The sequence below is a fragment of the Dryobates pubescens genome, chromosome 31 (genome assembly GCF_014839835.1).
Source record: "Dryobates pubescens isolate bDryPub1 chromosome 31, bDryPub1.pri, whole genome shotgun sequence".
NCBI lineage: Eukaryota > Metazoa > Chordata > Aves > Piciformes > Picidae > Dryobates > Dryobates pubescens.
In genome coordinates, this window is record NC_071642.1 from 11,300,026 (window position 1) to 11,315,960 (window position 15,935).

A 15,935-nucleotide genomic window follows, 5' to 3' on the forward strand; every position below is an offset into this window, starting at 1 on the left:
CACAAATGGAGAGCAGGAGCTCAGGTAACAAGCGCACCAGGCTATTCTGGGCTGAGAGGCACCCCCAGGGGCACAGGGCAGGCAGTGTGCCAAGGAGATTTGTGCCTCTGTAAGCACCCAGGCTGCGGGGCTGGCCCCGTGGCAGGCTGAGGAAAGGGCTGTCCATGGGGTCTCCACCTTCTGCGGGCCGGGCTCCCCTGCTCTTCCCCTCACCTGCCCAAAGAAGCGGCTGTCTGCCTCCTGCTGCCAGTTGCTGTCCTCTGCAGAGCTGACCCGAATCAGCTCCACGGCTGGCACCAGGACCTGCTCTTGCTCCTGGCCCTGTGGCCCGGAGGCTATGGTGTGTGTCTGCAGCAGCCTTCGGGTGACCCCCTCCTGCCAGGAGCCCGCTGTCAGGTCCTGTAGGCAGGAGACAAAGGAGCCTTCTGCATTCCAGTCCCTCAGCCTGGGCACCGGAGAGGGACAGGGAGAGAGAGACAGAGAGAGAGAGGCAGTCAGCTTTGCCATGGAGTGCTGCACCCCGAGCACCAGCCCACCTCCGGCGGGCACAGCCTGCACCCCGCCAGGCACCAGGCTCCCCAGCTCACGGCGCTGCCAGGCACCTGGCACAAGCAGCACAAAAGGCACAAAGGGCACAGGCCTCCTCCCTGGCATGCTCCCTGCCCTCCTCACAGCCTTGCAGCCTGGCTGTGAGGGTCTAAGGCAATGCTGTGGAGCATCGCTGGGCTCTGGCCAGGGACCTCACAGGGCTGGTGCCGTGGGGAATGAGGGAGGATGCAGCACAGGCTGTCTGCCTGGGATACTTCCCAGCTGCTCTCCAAGAAGCCCCCCAGAGCATCTCAGGAGAGGGGCAAGCACTTGCCCAAGCCATTGCTCTGTGTCCTAGGGATGCTCTTGCTAGGGAGCTGGAGCCCGGCAGAGAAGCAAGCAAAGCCAGGAGGTCACTGAAGCTGGCCCAGCACAGGGCAACAGCTGGCAAAGCCATTCTGCTCCCCTCCCACTGCCACCCTGGTGCCCCAGGCCACGGTACCTGTCTGTGCTCTTCTCCATGACGTGGCTAATGGTGGGGGATGCTGTGATCCTGGCTTGCACCTTCTGCTGAACTGAAACAAAAGAGACTTCACTCTCCGGGTCCTGCTCCCCAGTCCCTGGCTGGTGATCACCGGCTGGCATCTTCCCCTCTGGCCTCTGCCCCTCCTCCTGCTCTAGAAGGTCAATCAGGCCATTCATGGCATCTGAGTCCACTGTGTCATCCTCAACCAGGTCCATAGAGCCCATGTGGTCTGGGCCATGCGCATCTGCCAGCAGCTGCCCTGGGAAGCGACCTTCGCTCGTGGCGTCCGAGTCCTCGGCCTTGCTGCACTCCAGAGAGGAGTCTTCAGCAGTCACCAGCGAGGGTGTGAGCCCCGAGGACCACACCTGCATGTCAGACATCTCCATCAGGGCGTCCTGCTCGGTGGCAGCCATGGGGATAGCATCCATGATGGCCACCTCATTCCAGTACTGGTCGGCACGCAGCGGGGATGGCAGCGTGTAATGCAGGGAGGCAGGGGACAGCAGCTCGTCCTGCAGCGAAGCGTAACCTGGGTGGGCAAACAGAGGGCACAACTCCAGCGGCCGTCCCGCGCAAGCACGCCGGGGCGAGAAGGGAACCAGCCTCCGGGAAGGTGCCTGCCCCAAGGGCAGCAGTGGGCATGCCACAGTCCCCAGCGGCTGGGCAGAGCAGGGCTGTGCCCGCGGCAGCTGCTGGGCATGGCTCCTGGCAGCGCTGCCATGCCTCCCTTCAAAGTCCTGGGGCTGGTTTGGGCAGGCCCTGGAGCTGTCAGCTCCCAGAGGGAAGGACTGGCCTGGGGTCCACATGATGCCCCATCCACACTGCAGGGCACAGTGCCCTATTTGCTACCCTGCTCCGCCAGCCCCTGGTTCCTTGCCCACAGCCCCCATCCAGCATCAGTTGCCCGACAGTCAGCCTGAAGTTTAGGTGGCTAGGTCTGGCAAGCACCATCTCCCAAAGTCCACAGAGAAGCAGGCTGGAAGTAGTACCATGAGCAGGGAAGGATGGCCCTGACACATGTCATGCAACCCTGAAGCCCTGTGGGACGCAGCCAGCGCCCACAGCCCTGTTGGTGTCTCCAGAGTTACAAGCAGTTGCCAGGTCCTCATTGCCCAGGGCCACATGCACAACCCTGGCACACTGACACAGGATGCAGCCAAGCCAGGCACTCCCACCCACGCAGGTGGCTTTGCTCAGCCTTCTTCAGCTGTGAGCCAGCAGCCCATTTCCCACCCCTGGAGACCAGCAGAGAACCCTTTGTGGCCCCCAGGCAGCCAGGGATTGCCAGCCACAGTTGAGGCACAGAGCCCTCGGCACAGGAAGGGCTCCTCTGCCCCGTGCGGGTGCCTGGCCAGGGCAAGCAGTGCAGGGCCAGGGAGGGAAGGAGCGCAGGGCAGTGCAGGAGGAGGCAGCAGCCTGGGGCAGCTGCCTGCAAGCACGGAAGCCATCGGGGGCGGTCTCTGTGCCATGCAGTCGCTGGAGCAGGACGTGGCTCCCGGAGCGCTCGGCTGAGGTGGAGACAGTGGAGACAGGCAGTGGAGGAAGATGAAAGAAGGAGAGGCCAGGATGAGCTCAGAGGAGAGAGGTGACAAGAAGTGACCCACAGGAGTGCCCGCACCTGACAGCACTAGGTGGCATGTTTGAGAGAGCAGAACAAGGGGAGAGACAGAGAGGGAGAGAGCGATGAGCCGGTGCTGCACGGGCACACCAGAGTGCAGGGCTGCAGCACACGGAGCCCTGTCCCTGCCCGGTGTGCCAGCTCCCCAGTGGCACACGCTGCAGCAGACCCCACACCTAGGCACGCTCCCAGCCCAGCCCAGGTGCACTGCCACAGGCGGGCAGCCAGGACCCTGAGCTCCACGGCCAGCGTTCAGCTCGCACAAGCCAGAGGCACCTCTCACTGGCAGGCTGGCACAAGGAACGCGAGCACATCCCCCACGGGGAGCTTCTGAAGAGGCAGCATGGGAGAGCCAAGCTTCCTGCAGCATAAGCCCCAGTGAAGAGGCCACGTCTGCTGGCAATGCCTTGTGCCCACTGAGCTCCCAGTGGACCACCGGCACACCGTGGCCCGGCAGGGTACCATCCCCGATCTGTCTGCATGGGCTCTGCCCCCGCTGTCCTCCTGTGCCCGGCAGGGGCTGGCACTCACCATTCATCTGGGAGGGCGAGAGGGAGTAGTCCCTGTCGGTGTATCGCCAGCTCCCCTTCAGGCTGCGGCTCTGCCTGCCGGAGCCCTCCAGCGTGCTGACGATCTCGCCGCGGTCGATGTTCCTCAGCGCTGCGTACAGGCTCTCCACTGCAGCGGCAAGCCAGAGCCAGTCACGGGGGGGACACGGCCGTGGCCAGACACCCCCGAGGCCGGCAAACGTGCAGGAACCAGACACAGCCCTGCTCTGTGCAGCCAGCCCTGCCACCCCCACACCTGCAGCAGGGCACCACAGATACTCACTCTTGACACCCTTGCCCTCACGGCTGACCCAGAGGTTGAGTAAGGCTACGCTCTGCTCCAGCAGGGAGTTGGGGTTCTCCACACGTATCCTGTTGATGTCCTCCACCCCAAACTGCAGCTCACGTGCCAGCTCTGGGGAGACACCATCTGTCAGCATCACAGACTCCAGTGCCCGCTGCCAGCCCCCAAGAGGAAAAGCCCAGGGGTGTTGTGAGGGGCTCGGACAGATCCAGCACAGGGTCCCCACCACCACACACAGCTGAGCACAGCAGGACCTGCAGGAGCAGCAGCTGGGACAGGGCAGAGATCTGAAGTCCCTCTGCCCAGACTGGCTGTGACCATGCTAAAGAGAAGGGCAGGTACTACTGCTAGGTGTGTCGCCCTCCATGAGCAAGAGAGCAACATGGATGGGTGGGAACAAAACCCCAGGCCGGGTGCCTGCAGCCCTGTGTGAATGCAGGCAGCACTGCAGGAAGGTTCTTTTTGGTGCCAGGAGTGCTCCCAGCTCAGCAGAAGTGCTGGAGGCAGGGCCAGCTGGCCAGAGGAGCTGGTGCAGGCCACATGCACACCATGCAGCAGGGCCCAGCTCACGGGCAGCGGGAAGCTCATCCCCTCCTCCCTGCAGCATGTTTCCAGCCCTTTCTAGTGCCAGCTTCCCAAGGAGTGCTGCCAGGGGGGGACTCACCAGCCCAGCTGAGGCCCAGCTGTTCTGCTATGTCAACCATCTTCTGATCTGCCTTGTCTGTGCTGCTCAGAGAGCCTGGAGGAGAAGAGGGAGCCACAGCTTCAGCTGCACAGGGCCCTACACCAGGGTGGGGAGGGGCAAGGGTTGCTGGCTGCAGGGGTCCCACAGCCCTGTAGGGATGGCACTGCCTTCAGGCAGGACCAGGGAAACTCTCAGCAGAAGGGAAGCTGCCACCAGCAGGAGTGTGACAGGGTCAGCCCAGCCTTCCTGCCAGGCTTGGGCACCCAAGCAAGGGTGGTGGGGAGCAGCTGGAGCAGGGGCAGCAGGCTGCCTACCGAAGCTGGTCTCACTCAGGATGCTGTATCGCTCCCGCAGCGACAGCGGCGTCAGCGTCCTCCTCCTCTCCTCGCTGCCACTTCCCTGTGACAGTGGGCACAAAGCAAGGGGTCACCAGCTTGGAAAGATGGCAGCAGTTCTGCCCTGGCACCGCTGCTTTTCCTGTAGCCCCGGAGCAGCATGGCATGGCCATAGAATCAGAAAGGTTGGAAAAGCTCTCCAAGGCCATCGAGTCCAACCTTCTGCCCAGCTCCTCCACGACCATTAGCCCGTGGCACAGCCACTGCTCTGACCTTGCTGCAGGGTGGGATGCTGATGTTGAGGTGGCAGAGCACATGCTGGAGGTCCTCATATTTCATGGCCTTGCGCAAGAACGACAGGGAGCCGCTGGCCTCCTTGCTGCTGTCCCGAACCTGAGCACCAAGAGCCTGGTTACTGGTCTGGCAAGGGGGCAGGCACAGGGGCTGCAGCCAGCCCTGCCCCTGGGCGTTACCTTGATGGGGATGGCCAGGCGGTTCTCCCGGAAGGACTGGAAGAGGAAGCTGCGGGGCTGAGTGGCCTTCTTGACAGGCACCAGGTTCCCTGAGAGCTCAACGTGCAAAGGCATCCCCTCCACCACCTGGCAGGGAGCAGAAAACAGGCTCAGAACCTCTGCAAAAACACTTCTCCTGCCCCTAGGCAGGGCAGGTAACCTCCGCTCTTCTCCCAGGGCCAGCACCAAGCCCCTCTGACCGACTGGCATCAGTCTCCCCTTGCTTGGGAAGCCCTCTCCCTGCCACCCCCCGACACATGCTGCTGGGCCAAACCTCAATGTCCCTGCTGCGGGCCACCTCGGTGAAGTTCTCGTGCTGCTCTAGAGTCTTGTCAACCTTGTCGTCAGTCATGCAGTAGCAGCGCAGGCGACCCTCCCGGGCATCGTTCATCTTGGCAAACACCACGAACTTGGCCATGTAGGGCACCGCTGTCAGCTCCTTGTACAGCAGCGTGGCGAAGTGCACCGCCTCGGCCGTGCGCGGGCAGTCCGCCAGCCAGAACCTGCGGGAGGGCAGGGTCGGGGCACTGCCAGGCAAGTCCCCCAGCGCCACCGGTACAGCTGACCCCCTCCCTGCACGCCCTGCCAGCAAACTGCACTGCAGGGGGGGCCACAAGAGCGCCAGGTACAGGAGCAGCCCCATCTGTGATGGGGAATCCTCCACGCACAAAGAGTGGCCCCTTCCCTCTGCACAGCCGGCCGTGCTCCCAGCACGGGCCAGGGCAGCCTGGAGGTGGCAAGGCTGGAGGCAACTGCCCTGCATCTGGGAACGGGGCAGCACCACAATGAGCACAGGGGCAGGAAGCTCCTCCACACACCTCAAGAGGGCCCAAGGAGCAGCAGATGTCTCACAACCTCGCACAGGACTCACCTGGCAGACACGTTGGTGGTGAAGTTTGCACACTCATTTTCATAGACCAGCTTTGTGGTCCCCGTTATGTCTTCCCACTGGGCTTGTGCTGTCCCCCCTGCAGCAGAAAGCAGGAGTGAGCACAGCTGCCTTGCCTGAGGTCTGCATCCCCCCAGACTTTGGATTTCTCCACCCGGATGACCCATCCACGGCTACCAGGAGCTGCATCCCACTGAGGCAGCCCAGCTCGCCCCCACCACAGAGCGCAGCCCTGGCCGCCTCACCGATGACGCTGCAGAGCAGGCGCAGGCTGGTGGTGTCGCCCTCGCCGCTGTCCCGGGGGTTGTCCTTCCAGGATGGCGGCAGAGGGATGCGGAGGCCGATGGGGCGGTGGAACTTCCTCCGGCGCGGCTCCACCGTGACAATGGGGCTGAAGGTGGCCTGGTTGCCCAGCAGCTTGGTCACCAGCTCGTCGGGCACGGGCTGTGCCTGCAGGGAGCACAAGCACGGCCATCAGGGCTGGTTGCACCCAGGGTTGGAGCACAGCCTGGATCTGCTGCCTGCTCCTGCCTGCGGCAGCCCAGCCGAGTGCCAGGCCAGACTCTCCGGGGCTCACCTGCAGGGCCAGCCTCACTTTCTTGGTGACAGCGTTGTCCGGGAAGGTGGCCTGCACCATGGGCACCAGTGTGCTCTTCAGACAGCCTCCCTCGGGGCCGATCATGTCACAGTCCTGGCAAATCCGGGACATGACCACGAAGTAGAGAGGGAAGTCGTTGGTGATGATGCGGCAGACTCGCTTCTTGTCCAGCTCCTCCAGGCTCTCCAGCTCTGCAGGGGCAGCACAGCCCTCAGCGCTCACACCCCTGACCCACAGCTACCACCCAGCGCCCCCCGCAGCCGCACCAACCACGCCGTGCCCAGCCCCAGTCCCGCCCCACCACCCCTGCCCGCGGGGAGCTGCCTGTGCCGTGCCCGGTCCTGCCTGGCAGCTCACCCTCGTCCATGCCGCTGAGCAGCTGGTCCATGTAGCTGTCGTCGTGGCGGTTGCGGTGCTCCTTCCACACGGAGCCATTCTCGCTGCGCAGCACCACCAGCTCCCGGTCCCCGCGCCCCGAGGAGGCGAAGTGTGGGATCTCCACGATCACAGGGCTGCGGGCGGCACAGGGAGGCTGTTTGCATCCCCACGCTGCTGCCCGGGCACACAGGCAGCAGGGAGGCCGCGGACAGAGAGCTGCCCTTGCTGTGCAGCCGTGGAGCAGGGGCACAGGGCTGCTCACACCCCTGTCTCTGGGACACAGCTCTGCACCCACCAGGACAGAGCTGGTCAGGGCTCTTCCTACCAGAGCACAGCCACCGCTCCACCGTGCTGGGATGACCACCCAGCAGCTTGCTGCACCCGGCCGGAGGTGGTCTGGCCGAACTACCAGGAGCGGTGCCGGCAGCCCTATCCGAGCTATCCCCAGCCGTGCCCACCTGAGGAACTGGGCACCGGCAGGCCCCAGGGCGATGATCCTGCTGGCCAGCCCCTCCTCCTCAGCCAGCGTCGGGGGCGCAGGCAGCTTCTGGGGCTTCACCAGGCGGCAGGTGATGCGGGTGGGCGCGGCGCAGGCGCGGGGCGGGATGACCACACGCAGCCCGTGGTGCCGGCTGCCACGCATGGAGCCTCCGCGGGCGTCCACCATGAAGCTCACCAGGAACCTGGGGCGGGCAGAGACACGGAGAGGTGGGCACCTCGCAGCCTGCACAGAGCCCAGCCGCGGCACAGGGCTGCACATGGCACCGGGGCTGGGTGGGTACTCACCCTGTGTGCACAGGGCTGGCCACGGGGCTGATGTTGTCGGAGGTCTCGGTGGCAGGGCTGCTGGGGATCAGCGAGTCCTCGTCGAACTCCTTGGAGGGCTGTGTGAGGCAGGGAAGAGCCCCCGTGGGCACATGGTCCCATTTGGGACCTGCCTGCTCCTCCAGAGTCTCACAGCCCTCCCTGGGGCCCATCCCCTCCCCCCACCGCGTTTTGGCTCTGTGGTGATGCGGGCAGGGGCTCCCCGTGGCAGGGAATGCCTGGGGTGCCATTCCAGGCTGTGCCTCACGTTCCCCTCCTGTGGGGACACCGAGGGTGCATGCAACAGGCTGAGTTGCTCAGCTTCTGTCTCCACAGGTCCTACCTGCTCAGTCTCCTCTGCTCTGGTCACCACAGTCTCAGGTGGGACGCAGGGGACGTGCAGCACAGCTGGAGACTCCATCCTGGCAGGAGAAGGTAGTGACAACCACTGGAGTGGCAGGGATGGGCTCCCCAGCCCCCAGCCCCCATCCCCCATCCCCCTCCTCCCCCCGGGAACCTCAGGGCCACTGGACAAGGGCAGACAGCACAAGAGCCCTGTCCTGGTGCAGAAACACCATTGACTGGCTTCACCTGCTGTGCTAGCCAGTGGGGGCTCAGGGATCCATTCCTTGCCCAAGCTGTCCTTGCCCCACTGCCATCCCAGCTCAGCACCAGGCTGGCCCAGCACCCTGTACCAGCTCCCTCCCCACCATCCAGTGCCTCTTACGTTGGCTCCAGTGTTGTTGTAGTCACAAACTCCACCATCTCCCTCCTGCCCTCCAGGTCCCTGGGATCAGGTGTCCTGGGCTTTGGTGCAATCAGCTCCTCCTCTGAAACCAAGAGCTGGCTCAGCAGATGGAGAGGCAGCAGGACAAGGGAGCACAGACATCCAGCCCTTGTCCCTGTCCCTCCTCAGGGCTGGAGCCAAGGTCCCACTGCTGGCCACACACACTCATCTCCTGGGTCTCAGCCAGCCATGGGGCAGCTTTGCCCTCTGCCGGGTGGGGTCTGCTGGCAGGGGCAAGACCTACTCTGTGGGTCAGCAGCACAGCAGCTGTGGGAGCTGCCAGAAGGCTCGACTGCTGGCCAGCTCCTTTCCCACAGCAGCAAGCACAGAGCAATGCCTGCCAGGCACACTTTGACATTTGACGCTTGGGACAGAGGTGTAGGCAGGGCTGGGGATGTGGGAAGGCTGCCCCAACACTGCCGAGTGCGGGGCACAACCCCAGCCAGCGCTGCTTGCTGGCTCACTTAACCCTCGCTAAGGAGTTCACCGAGGCTCTGTGGGAGGGACTCTGGCACCTCCCAAAGCAGGGAGAGAGCCCCAGTGATGGGGAGGGCACTGCAGCAGTGCAGAGACCTTGGATCACTCAGGTTCATCCCTGTCCTAGCCAGGTTGGCATGGGGCGGTTATGGGGGGGTCCTGGAGTTGGTCAGAGAACGTGGCCCTTCTGCCTACCAGGGCCAGGGCCTGGGGCTGAGAGGGGGCCAGGGCTGCCCCGCAGCGGGGGGGCAGCCCCGTTCATGCAGTCACACCACAGCAAGCAGCACGGACACAGATGGGCAGGGCAGGATGGCACCCGCCCGGCGGCGAGGCTCAGCGGATGGAGGTGGCGCGCGGATGGTTAGTGGCCATGGGGTGAAATGGGCCATTGAGCTGGGGCGGGGGGACACAGTTCATACCCATTACTGTGACATGAGCAGTGCCTGCAAAGTAAGAAGAGGCAAAAGTGAGGTCTTGGTGGGAAGGAGCAGGAGCAGACCAGCTGCAGCTGGGCTGGAAGCTGGTACTACCCCACAGAGCAGGGCACAGTGTGGGGCTCTGCATGCCCAAGGGCTCTCTGCACAATGTCCTGGGCCGTGGGACTATGGAGAAGCCCAGGCACATCCCCCTGCACAGCACAGGGAGGCACCTGCACCAGGAGATGCCACCCCAGGAGTCCCTTCATGCTTGCCACAAGACCACTGTGCCACACAGCTCCCCCACCCTGGCTGGCAGGAACGCTAGTGCCCATCCCCGGGGTGGCTGCCAGCCCGGCTGGCTCAGCTGGCAGATCTCTGGGATGCTGTGAGCCAGCTCTGTCCCCTCACCTTCATCCTCTGACACGTCCAGAATCTCGTCCACAGTCTCCGGGAAGCTCATGCGGTGCTTGTCACCGACTGCCTGCAGGAGCAGAGCAGGGTCAGGGGAGCCCAGCCCCGTGCTGCGCCCCCACCCACGCCTCCCCCCTCCCATCCTCAGCCCGGAGGGGCTCCCGGCTGTGCTCAGCCCCAGCCCTCCTGAGCAGGGCTCTGGCCGCGGTCCCCAGGGGCTCACCGGGAGGTCTGTTTCCTCGGTGACGATCTTGAGCACGTCTGTGACAGAAATGTAGCCCAGCCGCCGTGCGATGGCCAGGGGAGTGGTGCCGTTCTGTGCCAGGAAGGAGGGCTGGGGTCAGCAGCGGCCGCAGGAAGCCCGGGCAGGTGCTCGAGCTTGCCATGGTGCTGGGGGCGGGGGGAAGGGGTTGGCGAGCCCCCTACTCACGGTGCTGATCTCGTTGGGAGAGGCTCCGTGCTTCAGCAGCAATGTCACCACGTCTGTGTGGCCCTGCTGCGCTGCCTGGTGCAGGGGGGTGTAACCCAGCTGCAAAGGAGGGCACAGGGCACTGCCATCAGGGCTGGGAGCCCGCTGCCCCTGAAGTGCCCCCAGGCCTCACACTGTGCTCCATGCCCAGAGTGTGAGGGCAGCTGCAGAACCCAGCACCTGCCCAGGCTTGGAGCTGGGCTACAGCAGCTTCAGCCATGGAGACAGGAGGGTTTGGAGCAACACTGGGGGGTGGAAGTGGAAGCAGGGGGGGGAGGCTAAGCCATCCCTAAGCTGTTGCCCAGGGCAAAAGGGTACTTGGAGCACAGGACACCTCTGTACCTTAGTCTTGGCATTGACATCAGCCTGGTGCTGCAGCAAAAACTTCACCAGCTTGATGTTCCCATAGTGGCTGGCCACATGCAGCGGGGTGTAGCCCATCTGAAAGATGAGATAGGTCTCAGCCTGCCCTCAGCAGTGCCTCCTGCCCTCTGGCTTGGTTATGCTCATCTCATGGGCAAACCCCCATGAAGGAAGGATGGGACACAGGTGAGGGTGCTGCCTGAGAGCCTAGAACCAGGGCAGAGGGCACACAACAAACCACACTCTGTGGTGCCTTGAGGTACAGGGGGGAGCTGTAGGAGCAGGCAAGAATCATCCCTCCTGTGATGGGAAGGGAGAAGGGGAAGAGTCCCCAAGATACAAACAAGATGGCAGAGACATTTGCAAGAGGAGCAACTCTTGCACAAAGGAAAGCAAAAGCAATGCCCCTTCTGGAGCAAGCCTAGAGGTCATTTCCACAGCCGTGGCCCAGGCACAACTTTACCCTGGTTGTTGCATCCACCGTGACTCCATGCTTCACCAGAACATCAGCCACCAGCACATGCCCCTCTTGGGCCACGAGGTGGAGAGGAGTGAGGCCACTCTGCAAACAGAGGAGGTCTGAGCACCCTGGCAATGCCATGGCTGCAGCTCTACCAGCAGAGACTCTAAGTCTCCAAGCTGGCAAACTGAGCAGCAGTGGGCTGCTGACCCACCTGCTGATGCCACTGGGCTGCCACTGCCTGCTGCTGCCTGCCAGGGTGTTCACCCCCAGCCTGGCAGGGCGTGCCAGGACAACTCACCTTGTTGCCCAGGTCACCGTTGGCTTGTTTGGAGAACAGCAGTGCCACCATGTCTGCATGGCCCTCCTGGGATGCCAGGTGCAGGGGGGTGACTCCCTGCACGGACTCAGCGTTTGCAGAAGCTCCATACTGCAGCAGGCTGCTGGCCACCTCCATCTGGTTCTGCTTGGCAGCGATGTGCAGGGGGGTGTACCCATTCTGCAGGGCAGAGAGGCTTGCTGCAGGGCCAGCCTGGACAGAAGGTGCCACCTTGCCTCTCCAGGCCAGGCCTGCCCTTCCTCATCACCCCCAGGGCTCAGGGCTCAGGGGTGCAGGCTCACACCCGAACCATCTCCCTGGCAGCATCTAGCCCTGGCACTGAGGCCAAGCCCTGTAACCCCAGCAGAGCACTTTCAAAGAGCACTTGGTGCAGCTCTGGCTGGCATTGGCCACCCTGGATTTTTCCAGCCATGGATCTCTGCAGCAGCACTGGAGCCGTGGGAGGCCAGGGCAGACACGCATCCTCTGCAAGGTGTCTGGCTGAGGTGTGGAGCAAAGCTCTCACTACGGAGGCTCAGCACTCAGGCAGAGCGCTGCCTTTGCTGCTACGCTGCAGGAGCCCAGCAGCTGGCAGGCAGCCTCTGCCCAGGGTGACGCGCGGGCTGCCGGTGACGCAGAGCGACAGGGGACTGGCACCGGTGCCGGCGGCTCCGCTGCACGCCCGGCACGGCTGCTGGCAGCCTGTGCGGGGAGAGAGGCGAGGGCCAGATGGGGAGGGCCGGCACCAGCCGCCGCTCGTCTGTTCCGAGGATGCAGCTTCTGCAAACCATGTGGAAGGCAAAGCTGCTCCGTGGGGAGATGCTGCCCGTGCCGAGGCGGCGCGGGGTGGCTCTCCAGCCTCCTGAGCTTTCTGACTCACAGCTTCCCAGCTGCACGCAAACAGCCCTGAGCGGCTTCCCAAGCTGCCAGACCGCAGCGCTGCTCCTCAGGGCTTGCCATGGAAACACGTCCCCAGGCAACAGCCCCTGTGCTGCCAGCTGGGACTGCCCCTGGCAGAGCCGTGTCTGCTGGAACAGGACCACCACTCAGCACCCCTGCCTGCCCCACCAAGCTAGGAGCTGGTGGTGATCAGTCATAGAGGCATTAAATGGGTTGGGTTGGAAGGGAGCTTCAGGATCATCTAGTGCCACCCCCCTGCCATGGGCAGGGACACCTCCCACCGGCCCAGGTTGCTCAAGGCCTCATCCAGCCTGGCCTTGAACACCTCCAGGGAGGGAGCAGCCACAGCCTCCCTGGGCAGCCTGTGCCGGAGTCTCCCCACCCTCACTCAAAAGAATTTCTTCCTGATCTCCAGTCTCAATCTCCTCTCTCCCAGCTCAAAGCCATTGTCCCTCACCCTGGCACTCCCAGCCCTTGTCCAAAGTCCCTGCCCAGCTCTCCTGTAGCCTCTTTAGGTACTGGAAGGCTGCTTTAAGGTCTCCCTGGAGCCTTCTCTTCTCCAGGCTGAACAGCCCCAACCCTCCCAGCCTGTCCCCACAGGGGATGTTCTCGAGCCCTCTGATCATCTTGGTGGCCTCCTCTGGACCTGCTCCAACAGTTCCAGGTCCTCCTTTTGGTGGGGACACCAAACTGGATGCTTGTCCAGACCCTTGCACACAGCCTGTGAGTCGGGGTTGAGGGACAATGCTGCCCCCAGGCTGGCAGGCACTGGACACATGGCACATGCCCAGGCACAGCCAGTGCAGCCGTACCCAGGCTGAGCTGTGTGGGGAGCTGCCCTTGGGAAGCAGCAGCTTGACGATCTCCAGGTTGTTGTGGTGCACAGCCACGTGCAGCGGGGTCAGCCCGTTCTGGGGAGAGGGAGAGAGCACAGAGAGGTGAGACACAGCCTCTCCCCACACCACACCACTCCTCCCACTGCCGTGGGAGCAGCACTCACCTTCCCTGCTGCGTTGGGGTGGGCATCGCGTTCCAGCAGCAGCTCTGCCACATCCACCTTCCCGTACTTGGCTGCAACGTGGAGAGGGGTAAATCCTTTCTGGGGAGAAAGGCAGCCCATCACAGGGTGTACAGGGATGAGGAGGAGAGCACTGGCACCTACTGTGGCACAGGGGGAGACTGCCCCTCCTGTGACAGGGACACTGGGCCACCAGCCTGCCCCAGCTGGGTGATGCCTTCAGCAGCAGCAGCCACAGCAGCCTACCTTGGTCATGCAGGTCTGTGAGGCTCCCTTCTCCAGCAGGGCCAGGGCTGTGTCCACGTGCCCCTCTCTGGCAGTGATGTGCAGGGGTGTGTGCCCTGCTGTGGTGGCCAGGTTGGGGTTGGCATTGTTCTCCAGCAGGAGTCTGACCATGCCCGTGTGGCCGATGCGTGCGGCACAGTGCAGAGGAGTCTGATCATCCTGCCGGGGGCACAGGAGCTGTCTTGGCAGGTCTGGACCAGCCCCTTGCTTGCCATGACAAAGGGGCTCCAGTCCCTGGCACAGCCCCTGGCAGGCTGGGCTCTGGGCAGGTGAGAGCAAAGGAACCAGCAGTGGCTGCTCCCAGAGCTGGACTCTCACACAGGTTCTCTGTGCCTACCTTGGCCTTGGCATTGGCTTTGGCTTTGTTCTGCAGCAGGTACTTTGCCACATCCATGTGCCCAGCTCTGGCTGCCATGTGTAGGGGTGTCTCCACTTTCTGCACCAAGAACAGGACAAAGTGGTGAGGCCACAGCAGTAGACAAACCTTCCTGCAGTCATTCCTCCAGTCTGAGCACAGGAGAGCAGTGCCCACAACCTCTTCTGGCTCCTACTGCTTCCTCCCCCCAGCATAAAGCTCCAGGGATCGCTCATGAAAGCAGAGAGCAGGGCATTGGCAATCCCCATCTCATGCCGAGTTCCCACAGCCCCAGCCAGCATGGGACTCACCACATTGGACACATTAGGAGAGGCTCCACGCTGCAGCAGGGTCTTGACAATGGGCAGGTGCCCCATGAAGGCAGCCACATGCAAGGGAGTCAGGCCAGACTGTGGAGAGAAAGGGGCCAGGAGTCAAGATGAGGGCTGATGGCATTGCCAGCATCTCTTCCTGTCCCCTCCTCCTCCTCCCTGGGAGGCAAACTCTGGGTCCCCAGGCTGGCCCCAGCAGCCTGGCAGCAGGTTTGAGAGGAACGCAGAGAGCTGCTGCCTCCCCTCCACGCCCCGTGCCCTGCAGGGAGCAGAGCCTTAAAGAGCTCTGAGCCACAGTGAAGAAGGTGCCTGGGGACTGGCAGAGGCATCAGGGCCATGACCTCCTGCACCACTGCCTGCGCTGCACAGGCAGCAGGAGCCCCGGGGCCGGGCTGCAACCTACCTACCTCTGTGACAGCATCGATGGAGGCTCCTGTCTTGAGCAGCAGCTCCATCACCCGGATGTGGTTCTTCTTGCAGGCGATGTGCAGGGGCGTGAAGCCGTTCTGCAGACAGACAGACGGACAGAGTCGCTCTCCAGACGGCTCTCCCTCTGCCCAGCCCCAGCCCTGCCTGCCCCCTGCTGACTCACCAGGGCCCGGGAGTTGGGCTTGGCTCCCTTCTCCAGCAGCAGCTTGGCCACGCGGTGGTGGCCGCAGTGTGCAGCCACGTGCAGGGGCGTGAGGTGGTCCAGGGTGATGTCGTCGATGTCTGCGCTGTACTGCAGCAGCAGCCGCACGCAGTCCAGGTGGTCTCCCTGCGCTGCCATGTGGATGGGCGACAGCCCGTTCTGCCACACGGGGCAGGGCTCAGGGCCAGCATGGGCACCAGGTGGCACACCCAGCCCCTGCCCCACCCCCCTGGACACAGCTCTGTGGGCCTGTTCCCCGGGGTGCTGCTGGACAGCAGCCCCGAGAGCCCTCAATGAGTTCTCTACAAGGAGGGTGGTGAGGTACTGGAACAGCTTCCCTGGGGCTGTGGCTCACAGGATCACAGATCACAGCATGTTAGGGGTTGCAAGGGACCTCTGAAGGTCATCGAGTCCAACCCCCCTGCCAGAGCAGGGAACCTGTCCCAGGAGACATTCAAGATCAGACTTGATGTGGCCCTGAGCAGCCTGCTCTAGTTGGAGGTGTCCCTGCTGACTGCAGGGGAGTTGGACAAGATGCTCTTTGGAGGTCCCTTCCAATCTGATGCAATCTGTGAATCTGTGACTTCCAGGGGAGCGATGCTGCGCAGAAGGCAGGGCCTGAAGGGCTGCTGCCATGTGGCAGCCTGTCCCTGGGCCATCCCCTTCTCAGGGCTGGTCCCTCTGAAGCAGGCAAAGAGCTTCAGCTAAGGCAAATGAGGAGGTCAGGAAGCTCCTCACACATTGGCAGGCCAAAATCTCAGCCCCAGCCCAGTTATGGGATGGCATCCAGCAACTGTGCACAACTTGTCACTCCTCTATGCTGCCCTGGGACCTGGCACCAAGCACAACCCCACAGAGTCCCATGGGTACCTTGGTTTTGGCTTGAATGGGAGCCCCATGGTCCAGCAGGATCTCTGCAATTCGCACGTGTCCATTGCGAGCTGCACAGTGCAGAGGAGTCAGCTCATCCTGGGGAGAGAGAAG

The 15,935-nt window shown here is 63.4% G+C and overlaps 1 protein-coding gene across 8 annotated transcripts in view; it reads right to left on the minus strand.

Annotated features, from left to right (window-relative positions):
- The window catches only part of ANK1 (ankyrin 1), a 56,175-nt gene that overhangs the window by 5,693 nt on the left and 34,547 nt on the right, over window positions 1-15,935 (minus strand). For 5 of the 8 annotated variants that reach the window (XM_054174935.1, XM_054174937.1, XM_054174939.1 and 2 more), the window contains exons 9-40: window positions 15,822-15,920; window positions 14,913-15,110; window positions 14,728-14,826; window positions 14,300-14,398; window positions 13,971-14,069; window positions 13,595-13,792; window positions 13,331-13,429; window positions 13,143-13,241; window positions 11,413-11,610; window positions 11,115-11,213; window positions 10,631-10,729; window positions 10,250-10,348; window positions 10,043-10,135; window positions 9,817-9,889; window positions 9,409-9,432; window positions 8,453-8,555; window positions 8,069-8,147; window positions 7,708-7,805; window positions 7,380-7,604; window positions 6,901-7,055; window positions 6,523-6,734; window positions 6,191-6,395; window positions 5,928-6,024; window positions 5,331-5,559; window positions 5,018-5,143; window positions 4,818-4,937; window positions 4,524-4,608; window positions 4,189-4,263; window positions 3,504-3,635; window positions 3,204-3,350; window positions 1,031-1,583; window positions 214-445 (exon numbers count right to left, since the gene is read on the minus strand). In XM_054174935.1, the coding sequence (XP_054030910.1) occupies window positions 214-445; window positions 1,031-1,583; window positions 3,204-3,350; window positions 3,504-3,635; window positions 4,189-4,263; window positions 4,524-4,608; window positions 4,818-4,937; window positions 5,018-5,143; window positions 5,331-5,559; window positions 5,928-6,024; window positions 6,191-6,395; window positions 6,523-6,734; window positions 6,901-7,055; window positions 7,380-7,604; window positions 7,708-7,805; window positions 8,069-8,147; window positions 8,453-8,555; window positions 9,409-9,432; window positions 9,817-9,889; window positions 10,043-10,135; window positions 10,250-10,348; window positions 10,631-10,729; window positions 11,115-11,213; window positions 11,413-11,610; window positions 13,143-13,241; window positions 13,331-13,429; window positions 13,595-13,792; window positions 13,971-14,069; window positions 14,300-14,398; window positions 14,728-14,826; window positions 14,913-15,110; window positions 15,822-15,920 (4,548 nt within the window). Of the gene's footprint in view, window positions 1-213; window positions 446-1,030; window positions 1,584-1,613; window positions 2,682-3,203; window positions 3,351-3,503; window positions 3,636-4,188; window positions 4,264-4,523; window positions 4,609-4,817; window positions 4,938-5,017; window positions 5,144-5,330; window positions 5,560-5,927; window positions 6,025-6,190; window positions 6,396-6,522; window positions 6,735-6,900; window positions 7,056-7,379; window positions 7,605-7,707; window positions 7,806-8,068; window positions 8,148-8,452; window positions 8,556-9,408; window positions 9,433-9,816; window positions 9,890-10,042; window positions 10,136-10,249; window positions 10,349-10,630; window positions 10,730-11,114; window positions 11,214-11,412; window positions 11,611-13,142; window positions 13,242-13,330; window positions 13,430-13,594; window positions 13,793-13,970; window positions 14,070-14,299; window positions 14,399-14,727; window positions 14,827-14,912; window positions 15,111-15,821; window positions 15,921-15,935 lie in introns of those variants that run through there. The other 3 variants (XM_054174942.1, XM_054174936.1, XM_054174943.1) reach the window with 3 other exon arrangements.